General features: G+C 37.6%; 2 protein-coding genes across 2 annotated transcripts; both read left to right on the plus strand.

Moving 5' to 3' along the window:
• The first annotated feature begins 8716 nt into the window (after positions 1-8716).
• LOC119812561 (olfactory receptor 1496-like) lies at positions 8717-9661 on the plus strand. The gene has a single exon (XM_038327305.1). The coding sequence runs from the start codon at positions 8717-8719 to the stop codon at positions 9659-9661; it is 945 nt and encodes a 314-aa protein (XP_038183233.1).
• A 5225-nt stretch (positions 9662-14886) lies between these two features.
• On the plus strand, positions 14887-15834 carry LOC119811964 (olfactory receptor 1468-like). The gene has a single exon (XM_038326226.1). The coding sequence runs from the start codon at positions 14887-14889 to the stop codon at positions 15832-15834; it is 948 nt and encodes a 315-aa protein (XP_038182154.1).
• Positions 15835-19253: the final 3419 nt, after the last annotated feature.

Here is a 19253-nt window from a genome sequence, read left to right on the forward strand (position 1 = left end):
GGTATATCTGTAACATGCTTAATATTATAATAAGCTAAAGAAACATGTATATTATAAAAGTATCTCAACTTTAGAATTTGGGTCTAAAAACATGTTGCTTGGGATAAGAGGTTCTTCTTTTTTCACAGAAGATGAGAACCTGTGGATTGCATCCAGGTGAATATGATTTTATGGACCAAGACCTCCTGGAAGGTCACTGTAAACATCCTAAAAAATTTACTTTGCCCACCTGCTGACTGAGATGAACCTAGCACACAGCACCCCTGAACAGCAGTAAGCTTTCAACACTGTGTTTCCTGCCTGTGGTGGCAATGTAAAAAGGTGCCTGATATTCCTGCTTAAAGGCTTTACTCCCATGGTAGACCTAAAACCTCAAGAAATGAACCAATTAAACTGTTTCCTTGGCAGATTCCTGTATGTTTATAGTGCGTTTTAGGGACTTCCAACCCTGTTTCACTCTTAATAAAGACTTACATCTTCAGCTCCCTGCACTCAGTTACAATCTGAGAGTATTAAATAAAACTGCCAGAGATTGACAGTTCATAGTTTTAAATGATATGCTATTTTGTGTATTGTGATGAAAACTGAGTTCTCTCAGACTCCATCCAACAAGAGATTTGAACACTCACTTCATCTAACATTTCCATAACCTATCTGCTGCCCTCCCTGTAAAGTGCTCTACAGTCATCTTGACAACCAAGTCCACTCCTGTGCTTTGAAGCCTTATACAGGGCATTTCAGATAAATCTTCAAATGAGGCTTAGAGAGCAGCCTATATCCACCTCACATTGCCTGTATCTATCACCTAACTTCTTGTTACATAGGCATTGTAATATATCTTACAATTAAAAGTAGGAAGGTCAGTATATAATAATATATATGCTATACATATAAGTGTGTGTATATGTGTGTATATACATACATGTATGTGTATATATACATATATAAGAGTATTTTTGAGAAAAAATAGAGAGTACTAGATGGCTCTAATTATGATAAAGTATTATTATTATTATAATTTTCATTATTAGTTACTATTAGTCTTTATTGTGCCTAATTTTTAAGTGAAACTTTACCATACACAAATATTTGGGGAAGAAAACCCAACACTATAGAATTTTGGTGCAACCTTTGTTTTCAGCCATCTTCTGAGGCATTGGATTTTATTCTGCTGCAGGAGGGAAAATTGATATATTTTGTAAAGTTAATAACAAACTACTTAGGAATAGTGACTGGGGAATATTTTAATATGTAATTTTATATTTTTATCCTATGATGTTGCTTAGTAGTTGTAGACCCCTTTTCCAAGGTTCTAGAATTATGAATGAACAAACATTTTACCTATGAATAACTTAACCAATTAATCCTCCAATATATAGTTTCATTCTTATGTTTCTTGTTTCTTGAAATGAGTTACATTTTCAAGACTTAAAAAACTTTGAAATTAATACAGAGAAAAATATGAATATCAAAATTGTTGGGAAAACAGCAAGCAGATTGTTGAGAGAAATGTGTGCTATAGTAATCACACATTTGGAAAAGAAAAATTATGTAAAGTTAATTGTGTTAGTAACCTAGAAAAGAAGAATGCCTCAGACTCAAAGGAAGCAGGAAAAAAGACACACACAAACACACAGACAGACACACACAGTAGGACTCAGTTGAACTTGAAAAACAAATATAAAAAGAAGTAAATAAAGCCAAAAGCTGGTCCATTGTGGAATGATAAAAATAAAAAGTCCATTACCAAACTTAAATGAAGAAAAAGACATATGTACTTAAGATGAGAATTGAAGGAGGAGGCATAATATACATGCCAATGAAATTTGGGAGTAACAATTAATTCTGAGAACAACTCCATCTCCACAAATTGATAGTCAAGATCAAAACAGCCAATTTCTTCAAACACAAAGCCTTTACAATTACTTCAGTGATTCCCAATAGCCCATCCTTAGCCTATACAAATGTCTATCTAGAGTTACACATAAATCCTTTCCATTTCATTAACATACAAATGGTAGGTATTAATTGATGTTCTCTTCATTTTCCAACTTCCTCATAAGTATATTTATGATTGATCAGTAGCCATCATCAGCTCCCATCTCAGGAGACTGAGGAAATTGGACCTGGATGGATCCTGGGCAATTACTGTATCTCTAATGAGTTATTCAGGACTGGACTCCACTGGGATGCAGAGCCCCTGGGTTCAGAGATGCCTAGAAGGGACTTGTAAGAAGGTGTTGATTACAGATGTTCTTTCCTGTGCTTATATAAGTAAAGGAAACCAGGGTCTGAAGCAGTGACCTTAATACATCTTCAGTTATCATAGATAAAATGTCAGAAGGTACCCAACTGTCCTCCAACCCATGCATCTTGCATTTCCAGTTTTATCTCAGTATGACTGGCAATTTTCAGGTATGATAAAGTTCTTTGCATTTCCATACTTTGAAATACTTCATCATACTGTAGAAATATCTTGTTCCACAGTTACCTTGATAATATTTTGGTGATGTTCAGTATTATTATAGTTACTTACAGGGCAATTCTTTTTCCATATCAACCTAATATCAGGGTAGGGGAAATGATGGAGTTCTTATGTCCTCATTTGAAACATCTTTAGCTTTGGAACATTAGCAAATATTTAACAGATTTATCAAAAAGAGCTCAGAAGTCAAGTCTATAACTTCAAGTAATACACGTACTTCCTTCTCACCACAACCCGTCAATAAAAGTATTGACATCAGCTAGTGTCCATTTATAAAGTTGAATATCAGGCTCAAAACCAGCATCAGTATTTTCAGAGAATCCAAGAGAGTTGCATGTATGCTAACTGCTAAAAACATTTCCAAGGGAGATTCTCATCTGGTATTCAAGTAAAGACTGTGAGTTCAAAAAATTGAAGAAATGAGGTCCATTAGGTCATCAGCAGCAAACTTTACAAATGACCTCTGCTTTGAAATCTCTTCACATAACCTCCATAAAACATGGATTCTACTCATTCACAGATCATGAATAATTCTGAGAAACTAGGTGCATGATTTCTCCTGTATTGCTCTTCCCTTTTTCACCAAACACAACATCTAAGAGTTAAACTATTAGTGCAGCTCCCCTGGTGACCATTAGCAGGATGGAGACTCCAGCAGCTTGGACTCAGTCCTATGGTATCATGGAAGAAGTTTCCAACTCTCTTGTGTTGTTCATTTTCCTCTGTTATTTTCAGTTAGAGATGGAATTCAGGAACTTTGGCATGCTACAGAGATAAAGTACCACTGAGCTAAATGCTAAGGCCCTGTTCCCATATCTCTGTGTAATTCTCCTCGACTTCTTTGCCAGCTTTGGTATAGACTGGGGTTAATTAGACAGTCATTTAGAAGAAAGCATAACAAGGCAAGAAACTGTTTTAAAGATACAGTGCACACAATTGAGCATTAATAAGTAAAAATGGTGCAAACTGTAGTACCTGGGAAGAATGAAGGTAACAATATCAAATCCGAGGCAGTCGGATGAAGATTCTAACAATACTACACTATTTTTCTGCTTTTTCCAGCAACTGATTGCATGAGGCTCATTACATAATGAAGGGTTAGAGTTACTTTACTATGATTTAATGTTAATTACAATCTGAATGTTAGTAACAGTGTCAAACATTTTCACAGAAATATATAAAGCTATAATTGAACCAAATTGCTATTGGGACATAGGTTAGTTTGTATAATAATTAATTATTAAGTTAGTTAAGGATATCTGAAGATGAACTCAAGAGAAGAATAAAATTAACAGCGACTTTATAAAATGTTCATCATATATATTTTCTACATCACTGTCGTTGAAATCATATGAACTGAGCCATATTTTTAGTCATTAATATTATTGAAATGAGCATTGCATGCTACCTGTCTTAATATTTTTACGAATACACAATTGTATCTGTAAAGCTAATCACAGAGTATCAAATTTTTATGCTAAAATGTTAAGTTTAGTGAGTTTATATTCTGGGGAGATTAAAGAAGAGTAATTGTTTTAATTTAATGCTCATTTCTGCCTTAAGTTTGAAAGAGTCTTTGTCTCAGGGAACACAAAATTCAGAAAATCTTTATGTATACCGAGTCACATTGAGGCAGGACTGGCATTGCTGCAGTATGAGGGTGGGAATGGCCTTTCCTGCATGAAGTTACAGTATAGTAAAAGCAGCTATGAATCAGTAATCAGAGATAACAGTAAATGGGAGATGAGCACAAGATGGAACATAGTAGTAGATCTTACTGTGGTATAGATACAATGAATAGTCAACATAACATAGAAACATACTGGGATAAGCCACACCACATGGAAAGGATGTAATAGGTATTATGAACACCAAATTAGAAATCTTGGAAGCATGAACTTCAATTTGAAATACAGCAATGCTGAAGAGAGAAACGCAGGCACCATGTGAGTGCATAACGAGCTGTAGATGTTGATAGAAGTTAGGTAAGCAAGCATAATTTGTGCACATGATAGGAATTTTGTCTTTAAGAATAAGATGGTCATCTGAGAAAAGAATCAGGAAAGAGAGGGTTGGAATTTTTTAAAGCAGCATGAAAGACAAAGATGCCATGCGACAGAACTCAGGTGGAGAGGTTTTTTATTGTGGGAAAGTGAATGGGAAATGGGGGAGAGAAGAGGGGTGACAGGCCTCTGAGGACAGAAGTGGCAGAAGAGAAGAAAGAGGCAGAGAGACAGGTGGAGAAGCGTGAATACAAAGAAAAAGGAAGAGATGGGAGGTGGGCAGGCCACCTTTTATCAGGGACTATAGGGAATATGCACAGATGGTTCTCTGTGGCTGCAGCTGAGGATTTTTCCTTTCAGAACCTCAAGGGAAGGCCAGTACAGATACATGAGTACTACTAACAGAGAGGACTGTATTTCCAGCTCGGAATGCCAGTGTGGATTAAACATTTTTGAAGAAAATAGTGTGTAAGCATGGGACATGGGTTGTAATTGAATATTAACTTTAATATTTCAGGTAGGAAATGATGAATCCATTTCTAAAAATATGATCGGAGGGTTTTAAATGCCAGGGTAAGAAGAGGATGAAGATGTGAGATTATATGCTATACTAGAGTAGATATCAAGGTAAGAAAAAAGAAAAATGCATTAAAACTAATAAATGGATCTTTAACTAATTTTATTGTAGTATGAAAACATGATATGTGTGAGACTAAAGCTGTTTAGAAAAAGAAGTAATTTTTTTTCCTTGGGATGTATTGAGCCTCAGATGTTGGTGGGGGAAAAACCATATTAGATGATTTGTGAACAATTAAGTAGTGAATCTGTGTTAGAAAGAAAGCAAACACTGATTTTCTTTTTTATTTAATTTTTATTTATTTTTTATTAAAAATTTTCATCTCCCTTCCTCCCACTTTCCTCCTGTCCCCTCCACCCACACCCCCACTCCCTCCCTCTCTAGGCCAAAGAGCAGTCAGGGTTCCCTACACTATGGGAAGTCCAAGGTCCTCCCAAGGCCCCACAGGTTCAGGAAGGTGAGCATCCAAACTGACAAGGTTCCCACAGAGCCCGTCCATGCAGAAGAATCAAAGCCCAGTGCCATTGTCCTTGGCTTCTCAATCAGCCTCCACAGTCAGCCACATTCAAAGAGTCCGGTTTGATCACATGCTCCAACAGTCCCATTCCAACTGGCTTTGGTGAGCTCCCATTAGATCAGTCCCACCATCTCAGTGGATGAACGTACCCCTCACGGTCCTGACTTCCTTGCTCATGTTCTCCCTCCTTCTGCTCCTCATTAGGACCTTGGGAGCTCAGTCCAGTGCTCCAATGTAAGTCTCTGTGTCTATCTCCATCCATCACCAGATGAAGGTTCTATGGTGATATGCAAGATAATCATCAGTGTGGCTATAGGACAAGGCCAGTTCAGGCACCCTTTCCTCTGCTGCCTAAGGAACAAGCTGGGGACATCTTGGACACCTGGGAACCCCTCTAGAGTCAAGTCTCTTGCCAACCCTAAAATGGCTCCTGTAATTAAGATATATACTTCCCTGCTCCCATATCACCCCTCCTCCATCCCAACCATCCCATTCCCTCAAGCTCTCCCTATTTTCTCCCTTGTCTCCCCCCATCTCCCCTTATCCCCACCTCACACCCACCCCCGTGCTCCCAACCCCGGCCTGGCAATTTTGTCAATTTCCAATATCCAGGAAGATAACAATATGTTTTTCTTTGGGATCACCTTCTTATTTAGCTTCTCTATGATCATGAATTATAGGCTCTATGTTCTTTATTTATGGCTAGAATCCACTTATGAGTGAGTACATACCATATTCCTTTTTTGTGTCTGGGTTACCTCACTCAGTAAAGTGTTTTCTATTTCCATCCATTTGCATGCAAAATTCAAGATGTCATTGTTTTTTACCGCTGAGTAGAACTTTAAAGTGTATATGTGCCACACCTTCTTTATCCATTCTTCTATTGAGGGGCACCTAGGTTGTTTCCAGATTCTGGCTATTACAAATAGTGCTGCTATGAACATAGTTGAACAAATGCTTTTGGAGTATGATTGGGCATCTCTTGGGTATATTCCCAAGAGTGGAATTGCTGGATCCTGAGGTAGGTTGACTCCCAGTTTCCTGAGAAATCACCACACTGATTTCCAAAGTGGTTGTACAAGTGTGCATTCCCACCAACAATGGATAAGAGTACCCCTTACTCCACATCCTCTCCAGCACAGGCTATCATTGGTGTTTTTGATTTTAGTCATTCTGACAGGTGTAAGATGGTAGCTTAGAGTTGTTTTGATTTGCATTTCCCTAATCGCTAAGGAGGTTGAGCATGACCTTAAGTGTCTTTTGCCCATTCGAACTTCTGTTGAGAATTCTCTGTTCAGTTCAATGCCCCATTTTTTAAATGGGTTAATTAGCATTTTAAAGTCTAATTTCTTGAGTTCTTTATATATTTTGAAGATCAGACCTTTGTATGATGTGGGGTTCATGAAGATCTTCTCCCAGTCAGTAGGTTGCATTTTTTTCTTAATGACAGTGTCCTTTGCTTTACAGAAGCTGCTCAGTTTCAGGAGGTCCCATTTATTCAAAGTTGCCCTTATTGTCTGTGCTACTGGGGTTATACATAGAAAGTGGTATCCTGTGCCCATGTGTTATAGAGTACTTCCCACTTTCTCTTCTATCAGATTCAGTGTGGTCAGATTAATATTGAGGTCTTTAATCCATTTGGACTTGAGTTTTGTAGGTGGTGATAGAAATGGATCTACTTTCATTCTTCTACAAGTTGACATCCAGTTATGCCAGCACCATTTGTTAAAGATGCTTTCTTTCTTCCATTGTATACTTTTAGCTCCTTTGTCGAAAATCAGGTGTTCATAAGTTTGTGCATTAATATCTGGGTCTTTGATTCGATTCCATTGGTCAACATCCCTGTTTTTGTGCCAATACCAAGCTGTTTTCATTACTGTGGCTCTGTAATAGAGTTTGAAGTCAGGGATAGTAATGCCTCCAGAAGTACCTTTATTGTATAGGATTGTTTTGGCTATCCTGGGGGTTTTTTTTTTTTGTTTTTCCATATAAAGTTGATTATTGTTCTCTCAAGGTCTGTGAAGAATTTTGTTGGGATTTTGATGGGGATTGCATTGAATCTATAGATTGCTTTTGGTAGAATTGCCATTTTTACTATGTTGATCCTCCCAATCCACGAGCAAGGGAGATCCTTCCATTTTCTGGTATCCTCTTCAATTTCTTTCTTCAAAGACTTAAAGTTCTTGTCAAATAGATCTTTCACTTCCTTGGCTAGAGTTACCCCAAGATACTTTATACTATTTGTGGCTATTGTGAAAGGTGATGTTTCTCTGATTTCTCTCTCTGCTTCTTTATCCTTTGCGTATAGGAGGGCAACTGATTTTTTTGGAGTTGATCTTGTATCCTGCCACATTGCTAAAGGTATTTATCAGCTGTAGGAGTTCTTTGGTAGAGTTTTTGGAGTCGCTTATATATACTATCATGTCATATGAAAATAACGAAAGTTTGTTTCAGTGTTGAGCAATAACTGATTTTCAATTGGTAATCTAAGATAATAAAGTATAAGTGTTTTTCTTGGGACTCATATAAAATTAAGGGCATTGAGTGTATAAAAGTTAATCAAGAAAATTCACAGAAAAACTACAGAATTAGGTAAATTGTTTTCATTACTTCCTAGAATAAGCAGGCAGGCAGAAACAAGATATGCCAATATATTGTGCATATCAGAAGCAATTAGTAGTGACTAGACACTACTAGATTATTAGAGCATTCTAATGCAACATTAAAATAAGCTATTTGTGACTATAATGACTAAACATATTTGGATGTAGAGATTATAATAACTTTTATGACAGTAAGATTAATTACTGAAGAACATGCAACACAATACTCCATTTATGTCTCAGAAACATTGCTGCTTTCACTGAGATGTAGAGACGGATTAGGAGAGTGTTGGAAGAGTATATACTACTAGAGTAGAAGGTCATGAACTACCAAGGATGACCAAAAATAAAACTAAAGAATCAAGGTTATTCTATGCCAAGTAAAGACTGTAACAATTACAGAACATAAAAATTATTTTTTCTAAATCAGCAAATGAGATTGAAGAGTAGAATCCATTTACCTCACACAGGCACAACCATTGGGTAATTATTAAATTGTAAATTATTATTTTAAAGTATTTGATGCAGGTCATGACTGGAAACAACCAAACTGTCATCTCCCAGTTCCTCCTCCTGGGCCTGCCCATCCCCCCAGAGCACCAGCACCTGTTCTATACCCTGTTCCTGGCCATGTACCTCACCACCGTCCTGGGGAACCTCATCATCATCATCCTCATTCTACTGGACTCCCATCTGCACACTCCCATGTACTTGTTTCTCAGCAACTTGTCCTTCTCTGACCTCTGCCTCTCCTCTGTCACAATGCCCAAATTGCTGCAGAACATGCAGACCCAGGACCTATCCATCACCTATGAGGTTTGCCTGATACAAATGTACTTTTTCATGATTTTTGCAGACATGGAGAGTTTTCTTCTTGTGGTCATGTCCTATGACCGCTATGTGGCCATCTGCTTCCCCCTCCATTACACCAGTATCATGAGTCCAAAACTCTGTGTTTGTCTATTGCTGTCACTGTGGTTACTGACCACATTACATGGCTTGATGCACACCATACTCATGGTGAGATTGTCTTTCTGTGAAAACAATGAAATTATCCATTTTTTCTGTGAAATATCGGCTATCCTGAAGCTAGCATGCTCAGACACTTACATTAATGAGTTAATGATATTCATCATGAGTTGTCTCATTGGTATTATACCATTCCTACTTATTGTTATGTCCTATGCAAAGATTGTCTTTTCCATTCTCAAGGTTCCATCTACCCAAGGTATACACAAGCTCTTCTCTACCTGTGGTTCCCACTTATCTGTGGTGTCTCTGTTTTATGGAACAGCTATTGGTTTCTACTTAAGTCCATCAACTAATAACTCTACTGTGAAAGAGATTATAATGGTTATTATGTACACAGTGGTGACTCCTATGCTGAACCCCTTTATCTATACCCTAAGGAACAGAGACATCAAGGAGGCCCTGATACAAGTTTTCTGCAATAAGAAAAACTCTTTGCAATGGTAGCACTTGTGATTTTTACCTAATTTTCTATAATAAACATAATTATGTTAATATTGTATATCAGATGTTGTCCCTCATCATAGAATCTACACCAATGGGAATGCTACCTAAATGTTCAGTACATAAAAGGAAAAAGGTATAGTGGAGTAGTCAAAGTAGGAAATATTGTCACTGAGACCTGACTACAGCTTCCTCCAAACCATGTGTAAGTTACTCTGGAAATGCCTAGTGGAAGAAGATCTGCCTAATATGATCTCTGTTCCTTATAGTCATAAGTTTCTACAACATTTTATCATTTACCCTGAGTTGTGTGTTCACTGATTTATCAATTGAAATAGTTTAAGTAGGGGCTGCCTGGAATCCCTGATCCTGTGCCCTGGAGTTCCATCTGGACTGGTGAGTGGGTGCGGACCCTGGGGCAACCTGCCCTGGAAGAGAGCACAGACCCCCTCCCCAGCTCCCTCTGCAGGCTTGTCTTTGTTTCTCAAGTCCCTGCCTCTCCCAAGCCTTCCCTAGTGTTTTCAGGTGTCCTGCTCCTGTACTAAGGCCATCCACCCAAAGGGGTCAGACTCTGGCCTCCAGGCAGGTCTGAGGATTCCTGCAAGGGAGTGCGGGCTCCTTCAGATTGTGCTGCCAGGTTCGCTGTGTGATATTCCATCCCGCCCTGCCCCCACCTTGGCCCTTTTGTCCGGGCGGCTCCCTGGGCTGCCTGGAATCCCTGATCCTGTGCCCTGAACTTCCATCTGGACTGGTGAGTGAGTGCAGACCCTGGGGCAACCTGCCCTGGAAAAGAGCACAGACCCCATCCCCCCAGCTCCCTCTGCAGGTTTGTCTTTGCTTCTCAAGTCCCTGCCTCTCCCAAGCCTTCCCTAGTGTTTTCAGGTGTCCTGCTCCTGGACTAAGGCCATCCACCCAAAGGGGTCAGACTCTGGCCTCCAGGCAGGTCTGAGGATTCCTGCAAGGGAGTGTGGGCTTCTGTAGATTGTGAAGCAAGGAATAGGTCCTCCTCTGGCACTGGGGAGATCCAGCCAGTTTCAGTCACAGCAAAGATTGGTCTAGGACACCAAGCGCCTCCAGGCTCCTTTTGAAGGAAGAGATGGGCAGGCGCCAATGCAGGAGCTCCTCCAACATCATGTTGAATTTGAATGCTGTATTTGGAAGCCATCATAGTGTGGATGATTGTCTACAGTTTCATCACACTAAAAACTGCTGTAGGATGGGCTGGGGAGATGGCACTGCCATGAAAAGTGGGGATCACAGCCAAAACTTTCAAAATTATCCATGGCTTCTTGTGTGAAATTGGTTTTGTGAAATACTAAGTCATTAGCAATGCAAATAATGTCCGATAACTTAGGGTGGTCTTCTAGTCAACTACTTCATTTCTCCACTTAATAATATGGACTCCAGTCAAGCAGAAGCCTGTTCATTACTTGAACAGGCAATGAGTATGCATCTTTCCACTTTTTTAGTTTTCTTGGGACTGAATATGTAAATGGCTTCACAGACGCAAATAATCACATAGAAACTATATTAATTACAACATTGTCTCACCAGTAGCTCAGGCATATTTCTAGTTAGCTCTAACATCTTAAATTAAAACATTAATATTAATCTGTGCATCTCCATGAGGCTGTGGCTTACCGGTAATTTCCTGGTATCTTTCTCCTTCAGCAGTTATATGGCATCTGCCAGACTTTGCCTTGTTTTTCTGCCTGCATTCAGTTTAGTTTTCCTGCCAACTTATACTGTGTCATGTCATAGGCCAAGGTAGTTTCTTTATTAAACAACGATAATAAGACATATTCATAGTACAGAGGGGGAAACCCACATCACACATATGTTTATTTATTTTGTTTGTTGTTGTTCTTTAAATTCCACCTCCCCTTTAGTATAGGAAGGAGTGATCAATGACTATAATTGGTCACCACTAGAGATCTCTGAGGTAAATTTGTCCTAGGAAGGAAGTGGGTAATTACTATGTCTTTAATGAGTTATACAGTATCTGGATTCCTAAGGGGTACAGGACCCCTAAGGCCCAGGGATGGTCACAGAGGGATGTGAGGAGGGATGCACAGATAGGTGATGAGTAGAGCGGCCTCTAGTCCCTGTGTCTGCAAATAAAATAGAGGTGAGCAGGATCCTAATCCTGAAACTTTCACTCAGCCTCAGCAGAACTGGGTACATTCAGAAAAATAAAGTGTGGTCTTGCTGCCAATCCACATGAATTTCAAGTGCCATGCAGGACAGTTTTCCAGGTACAGTAGCATTCTTCACTGTCTCCCAAGAATTTATCACACTTTGAATGTTTCATGGTCATAACAGCTTTTGTACTGATGGCTTCATTACAATGACTCTTTATGTAATTTTCTCTCAATACCATAACATTTCAATCCAAGAACAGTTCTGTGAAATGGAGTTCACTGCTCTAGTGCTGAATGCTTTACTATAGTTTCCATTGTAGTCTTAGCGAACTCTAAACACTGTCATACCCAAGATGATAATCCATTTTATCTGTAAAAGTACACAAATCTATTCTTTAGTGGTTACATCTGTGATTTTTCCTAAGTGCAACCCATCAAGAAAGACATTTTATTTATATATATATATATATATATATATATATATATATATATATATATATATATATAATATGTGTGTGTGTGTGTGTCTGTGTGTGTGTGTGTGTGTGTGCTCACAGGAGGATAGGAGGAGGTAGAAATTTTAAATAAATAAATAAATAAATAAATAAGAAAGAAAGAAAGCTAGAGGGAGTAGGAAACACTGATATTTTAAGTTAAGAATAAAACTGTGATAAAGCAATAAAAAGGATATCTCTATAATGAAAACCAGTTCTTCTACATGGTTCTAAATAATATTCAGGTGAACCAACTATTAGAAATATGTTCTTTGTTATTTCTAGGTGTTGTTTGATTTGAGAATGGTGGGCTTAGCATCTAAGTAATATATGTACTCCCTTAGCCCATCATTGGTAACAGTTAATGGTGATTTCTCTGGATTATGATGTATGTACACAAGCCTCCATAACACAAAGGTACTATCCACTTCTAGGAGAAGCAGAAACTAGGGTTGGTGGCACATACGTGTAATCCTAGTGTTTAAGAAAGAGTCAGGGGTATTGCATGTTTGAGGCAAGTCTTGTGTGTGTGTGGTGTGTGTGTGTGTGTGTGTGTGTGTGCATTCATGAGACGTAAGATACTGACTGCATAGAATAAGGACTGATAAGGTGGACATTTGAAAACTGTCTAGAATATTGGGGACTCTGAGAAGAGTAGAGGTTATAGACTTCTATCTAAGGTAAAAATGAAAAATTTTTCTATAGTGTATTGTTTTCTTGTCCTAATAATTTCATCTGACTGAATGAAGCTCATGTTATGAAGTGTTAGTTTTTTACACAAAATCTGCAAATTTTAATGCCATTTATAGAATATATTATTACCATCTATAATATTTCCAAAATTGACTCAACACACTTGATGTGTAAAACAACCATCACAAAGAGGATAGTCAATTGAGGAGTAACTTAGCTGAAGTTTTCAAAGTAATTTTATTCCTTCTTTTTTATAATTGATAAATTTTATTCATCTTCTTTGTTTTCTGTACCAAAATTAATGGCATTTTGTGGATTAAAGCATACATATATGACTTGGAGTTATCAGTATTATGGAAGCATAATACAAATGATTAGTCCTAACACTGCACATATACCACATTAAATCTCTGAGGCTCATTATAGCATGTAAAATTTAATGCAAGCTTGTCAATTTTTCAATTGAAATGGGGAATTTTCTACCATTGAAGTTGAAGAAATATATATATTAGTTTTTAGCACCAGGCAAAATTTTTCACTAGAAGTCATACATCATGACAGTTACTGACCCTAGTTAGAGATTGTGAAAGATTTTAAATGACCAAACAGAATGAAGCCACATAAGACCTCTAGTACATGTAGATTACAATTGATGTGAAGGTAGCTTAAAGCAGAGATTAAAACAATAAGAGCATTGGATAAATATAGAATGCTGTGGAACATAGATGAATGTCATACTGAGTATGGGAGATGGTAAATTTAGCTGTGTATGTGATAACTAATACCCTTTACATATGAATGTGGATAAACCAAATGAAGGGGGAGAGTATGGAAGGAAGTGATAATATACTAGATGAGCAACTCTAAAAAGTGAAAGGGAAAAAATTTAACCCCAGCATCAATGAAAAGACAAATTCAAGAGTCACTGTGAGACCCTAGAAGGGATATACCACTGGCATATGTGAGATAATTAAACAATGTTTCTGTCCCTGATAGGAGCTTTTTCCTCATCTGTAGAGCAACAGTGGTAATGAGAAGAATAAATCAGACAAGAGATGATGGAACTCCACTATTAAATGTGTAAATGAAGCATGTTGAAGGAGAACAGAAAGGTCAAGAGACATAAGAATATGGTCATAAATTGAAATTACTTCTGTGTTCCAGTAAAGACAAGATGTGACCCTAACATATGAATATAATCTCACAGAAAGGAATGGATAAAATAGCAGGAGAATGAAGGGGAGACTCTGTATAATGTGTAACAGTCATTCAATGTAAGAAAAAAATTTCTGACATAAACTGGAATTTCTTTTACAACCCAATGAGAGACTGGAAAAGGAGGAGAATGAGGAATGCTTTGGAAGACAAGAGAGCAAAGCCATAAATTTCTCTTGTAGCTTTTGATCTCCTGATGCCTGACAAACATGGAGTGGAAAGATTGTTAGTAAATAGTGGGGCAGACATCTGTACATTACAGAGACATACACATCTGAGATTGAAATGATAATCTAAGGCACTGAAGTATGAATGTTTTTCTTGAAATTTATATAAAATTATGATAACAAAGTTTATCAGATTTTTCAATAACATCAATATACAAAACAACATACAGTAAATTACAAATAAACAACTGTTGAGCAGGCAGCAGGAGAGAGAAACATTAGTACATCTGATGCTCAGTACAACATGCATAAATTTCTATTGGAAAAGATGAGAGATGGAATCAGGTTAAGAAAAAGTTGAGAAAAGTTCATTGATGTTTATAATGATTACAGGCATTTGGAGTTTGAGGATAAGTCACTATAATCATTGTCATATCTGTTTTTTAGAAATATATCCATAATATATGTTCATTGTTTTTTAAATTTAAAAGTGTCCTAATATTTTATCCTTATAGTGGATGATAAGAATGATAATGAAAAACCAAACTGTCATCTCTTCTTTCATCCTCCGGGGCCTCCCCATATCCCCAGAACATCAACACCTGTTCTATGCCCTGTTCCTGGCCATGTACCTCACCACTGTCCTGGGGAACCTCATCATCATCATCCTCATTCTACTGGATTCCCATCTCCACACACCCATGTACATCTTTCTCAATAATTTGTCCTTCTCTGACCTCTGCTTTTCCTCTGTCACAATGCCAAAGATGCTAAGGAATATGCAGAGCCAAGTTCCATCCATCTCCTATATAGGTTGTCTGATACAAATGTACTTTTTCATGTTTTTTGCAAACATGGAAAACTTTCTCCTTGTCATCATGGCCTATGACCGCTATGTGGCCATCTGCTTCCCACTTCATTACTCCAGCATCATGAGCCCCACGCTCTGTGTGTGTCTGGTAGTGTTGTGCTGGGTGATTACCATGCTGCATTCCATGCTGCACACTTTACTTCTGGCTAGATTGTCATTCTGTGAGGACATCGTGATCCCCCACTTTTTCTGTGACATATCTGCTCTGCTCAATTTAGCCTGCTCTGACATTTTTATTAATGAGCTAATGATATTTGTTTTGGCAGGACCTGTTATTGTCATCCCATTCTTACTGATAATTGTGTCCTATGTACAAATTGTCTGCTCTATCCTAAGGATTTCATCTGCTCGGGTTATTCACAAGGTCTTCTCCACCTGTGGCTCCCACCTATCTGTGGTCTCACTGTTCTATGGGACAGTCATTGGTGTCTACTTATGTCCATCAACTAATAACTCTACTGTGAAAGAGACTGTCATGGCCTTGATGTACACAGCGGTAACTCCCATGCTGAACCCCTTTATCTACAGCCTGAGGAACAGAGATATGAAAAAGGCCCTGATAAGTGTCCTTTACAGGAAGAAAATCTCTTCATAATGGCAATACTGGAAGTTTTACTTAATTTCATCTAGAAAATTTATTATATTGATACTAATATTACAAAATGTATCCCTACAATTGAACCTACATCATAGACCATACCCATAATAATTTCATTTGCAAAAGGGAGTTTTGCAAAGTAGTTCAGTTAGGGAAGTGGACCTTTGATACTCAATGATATTATCCACTGTCTTCCAAGTGTGATTCTAGAAAGCATTAGATAAGAGTCACTGTTATATCAATATTTCATCCCTTAGATTCCTTTTTTAATTGAAAACAGATTTTTCTCTGCACTCTCCCTAATGTTTAGCTATGGGTCTCTGCATCTGTTGTTTGATGGAGTCTAACCGACACATTAGGCATTATTTTATTTATATTTTTCTGACCTGTTTGGTTATCTCATAAGTCTTCAGGCCAATTGGCTTCTGGTGTCTTTTCCTCCTGAATGTCAAAGGTATGTTTCTCTCATATCATGGGTCTTAAACTGGACCACTTACTGGTTAGTCACTCCCAGTTATTCTGTGCCAATTTACCATGGCACATCTTGTTGGCAGGAAAAATTTTGCAGTTAGGTTAGTGTCCCAATCCTGTTACTATAAGTCTTAGGAGATGGCTGGTTCTGACTCCATATCCATATCCTCTCTTACTAGGAATCTTAGCTAGCATCACCCTAATTGATTCCAAGAAGTTTCCATTGCACTGTGTTTCTACCATGCCACTGAAGTGTCCCTAGTCCAATTATTGCTCCAGTACTCTCTCCCACCATAGTCCTCCCATCTTTTGCCATCCCTACCTGCACTCAATTCATCCTCAATATCTATTATATTTCCCCTTTCAAGGTATATTCATGTATCTGCCCTTGAAACATCATTGTCACTTGGCTTCCCTGAATCTGTGGATTTTAGCATGATTGTTTACTAATTGACAGTTTGTGCTAGTTTGAAAGAAAATGGACCCTAGAGGGAATGGCACTTGTTGGATTAGGGGCAGCCATGTTGGAAGAAGCGTGGCACTGTTTGGCCTCCTATTTCAAGCTGTGCCCAGTGTTACAGTTCACATCCTGATACCTGCTGATTACAATGTAGATATCTCACCTCCTTCTCCAGCAGCATGTCTGCCTGTGAACTGCCATGTCCCACCATGAGTTTAATGGATGGGAGTGAGTGACTGCATCTGCTCCTATCAGATTCTGAGAGTTCTTAAATAAGGCATCAGAGAGCTTTTAAGAACTGTTCAACATCCTTAGAAATCAGAGAAATGAAAATCAAAATGCCTCTGATATTTCATCTAACCCCAGGCAGAATTGCTAAGATTAAGAAAGTGAATGAAACAAATGCTGGTGAAATGTAAGAAAAGGAGAACCCTTATATGATGTTGGTGGGAATGAAAACTGGTTCAACCACTATAGATATTAGTAGAAACCTATCTAATATCTAAACCATATACCCAAAGAATTCTACATCTTACTAGACTGGTATGTGGCTATCCATGTTTATTGATGTTCTATTCACAATAGCTAGAAATGGGAACAGTCAAGATCTCTATCAAATGATGAATGGACAACACAAAAGTGGTACATATGGAAGAGGTTCAGACCCTGTGTGTGCTGCTATAGTTTCTGTGGGTTCATCCATGCATCGGAGCTATTTTGTCTGAAGAACACTGTTTCCTTGGAGTCATTCATCTCCTGGGCTTTCATAATCTTTTCACCCCCCTCTTCAAATGATGCCTGAGTCTTGAGAATTGTTGAAAATTTTATCTTTCCTCCAGTGTGTATTTTGGGTTCCTGGTAAGAAATAAGGTGCCCATGAGTAAAAACTTGAATGTAGTTCTTCAATTTGATTTTATTGATCAATCAATTTTTATGAAGTATATTAACTTCATGCTTGATGAGAAAGGATATTCTAGTCCTCTCTCTTCTACTGGAATTATCCAACGTTCTAGCACCATTTGTTAAAGAGATTGTCTTTTTCTCTAATGTGAACAGAATATTCAGTGAAAAGGACTACAATGTAAATGCTTTCTGGATCATTATCTACTTTTATAGATAGTTATATACATTTTGGGAAGTAGATTCTTAGGTAATTTGGTAGGAGGTAACATCATAAAACATTTAAGGACAAAAATGAGATGTGATGGAACTTAGCATTCAAAGTTCTGTGTGTTGACACTGATGGCTCACAGGGCCTTACATGAAGATATGTACTAGACAGACATGTAGAATATCATCAAGCTATGCAAGAGCTGGTCTTGCAGATGAGAAAGTCAATGGATGCTAAAATACAAGAAGAGATTTTTATACCATAATTTACAGGGGAAGGTAAGGGAATGAATTGAAGAAGACAAGAGAACTAATTCTTGGTACATTAGAGTATGTTACAATTTATGTGATATGAGAGAAACTATATAGCATATTTTTCAAGTACTATAAAATGTCTGCATAAGGAATTTTGCAAGGCAAATGAAAGACATTCTTAAAGACTTGCATGTTCTCCTTCTAGCTTCTTTCTGTGGGTTTGGTGAAAATAAGATTAAGGACTGCGAATTTCAGGAACAAACATCACAAATACCATTTTTATATAAGAGGACCAGAAAAATTAGTTCAGGATCACACCAAGCCAGAAAAGACAACAAATAAATGAAAAAGTAAGAAAATGTTGAAAGATGAAATGATTTGAAAATCAGTGTAGGAAGAACAGGAGGAAACATTAGAAGGTTATTGACTGGAATAGAAAAGAAAGTCCCTTCAATACATAATAAGGAAAACACTAAAATTACATTAGAAAGAAAGAATTCTAAATGCTTCCATGGAAAAAGGCTAAGTATAAAGGCAGCCCTATTGCAACTGAACACAGCTTCTCCATGAAAACTCTATAAGTCAGAAGGGCATGACTGGATGTATCCCAGACTCTGAGAGACCATAGATAACAGCCTAGACTACCACACCTAGGCAAACTTGCAATCAATATTTATCTACAAATTCAGTCCTTCAGAAGATACTAGAAAAAAATTCCAACCCAAGGAGGTTAACTGCAAGCATGAAAACACAGGAAATAAATAATCTCACATCACTAAAACCAAAAAAGGGACACACACATACACAGTCACACACATAAACACTACCACTTCTACCACCAACAAGAAAGTAATGGAATTAAAATTATTTGTCATTGATAACTCTTATTATCAATTGATTTAATTGTCTAATAAAATAAAGTCTAACAGAATGAATATAAAAACAGGATCTATTCTTGTTCTACATACAAGAAAGACAGATCAGCATCAAATATAGATAGACATTATATCACAATAAAGGGTTGAAGATAGTTTTTCCATGCAAATGGACCTAAGAAGCAAGCTAATATCAGCAGTCTAATATCTAACAAAATAGAGTAAACCAAAATCAATGAAAAGAG

This window comes from Arvicola amphibius, chromosome 4, assembly GCF_903992535.2.
Source record: "Arvicola amphibius chromosome 4, mArvAmp1.2, whole genome shotgun sequence".
In the NCBI taxonomy this organism is placed as follows: Eukaryota; Metazoa; Chordata; class Mammalia; order Rodentia; family Cricetidae; genus Arvicola; species Arvicola amphibius.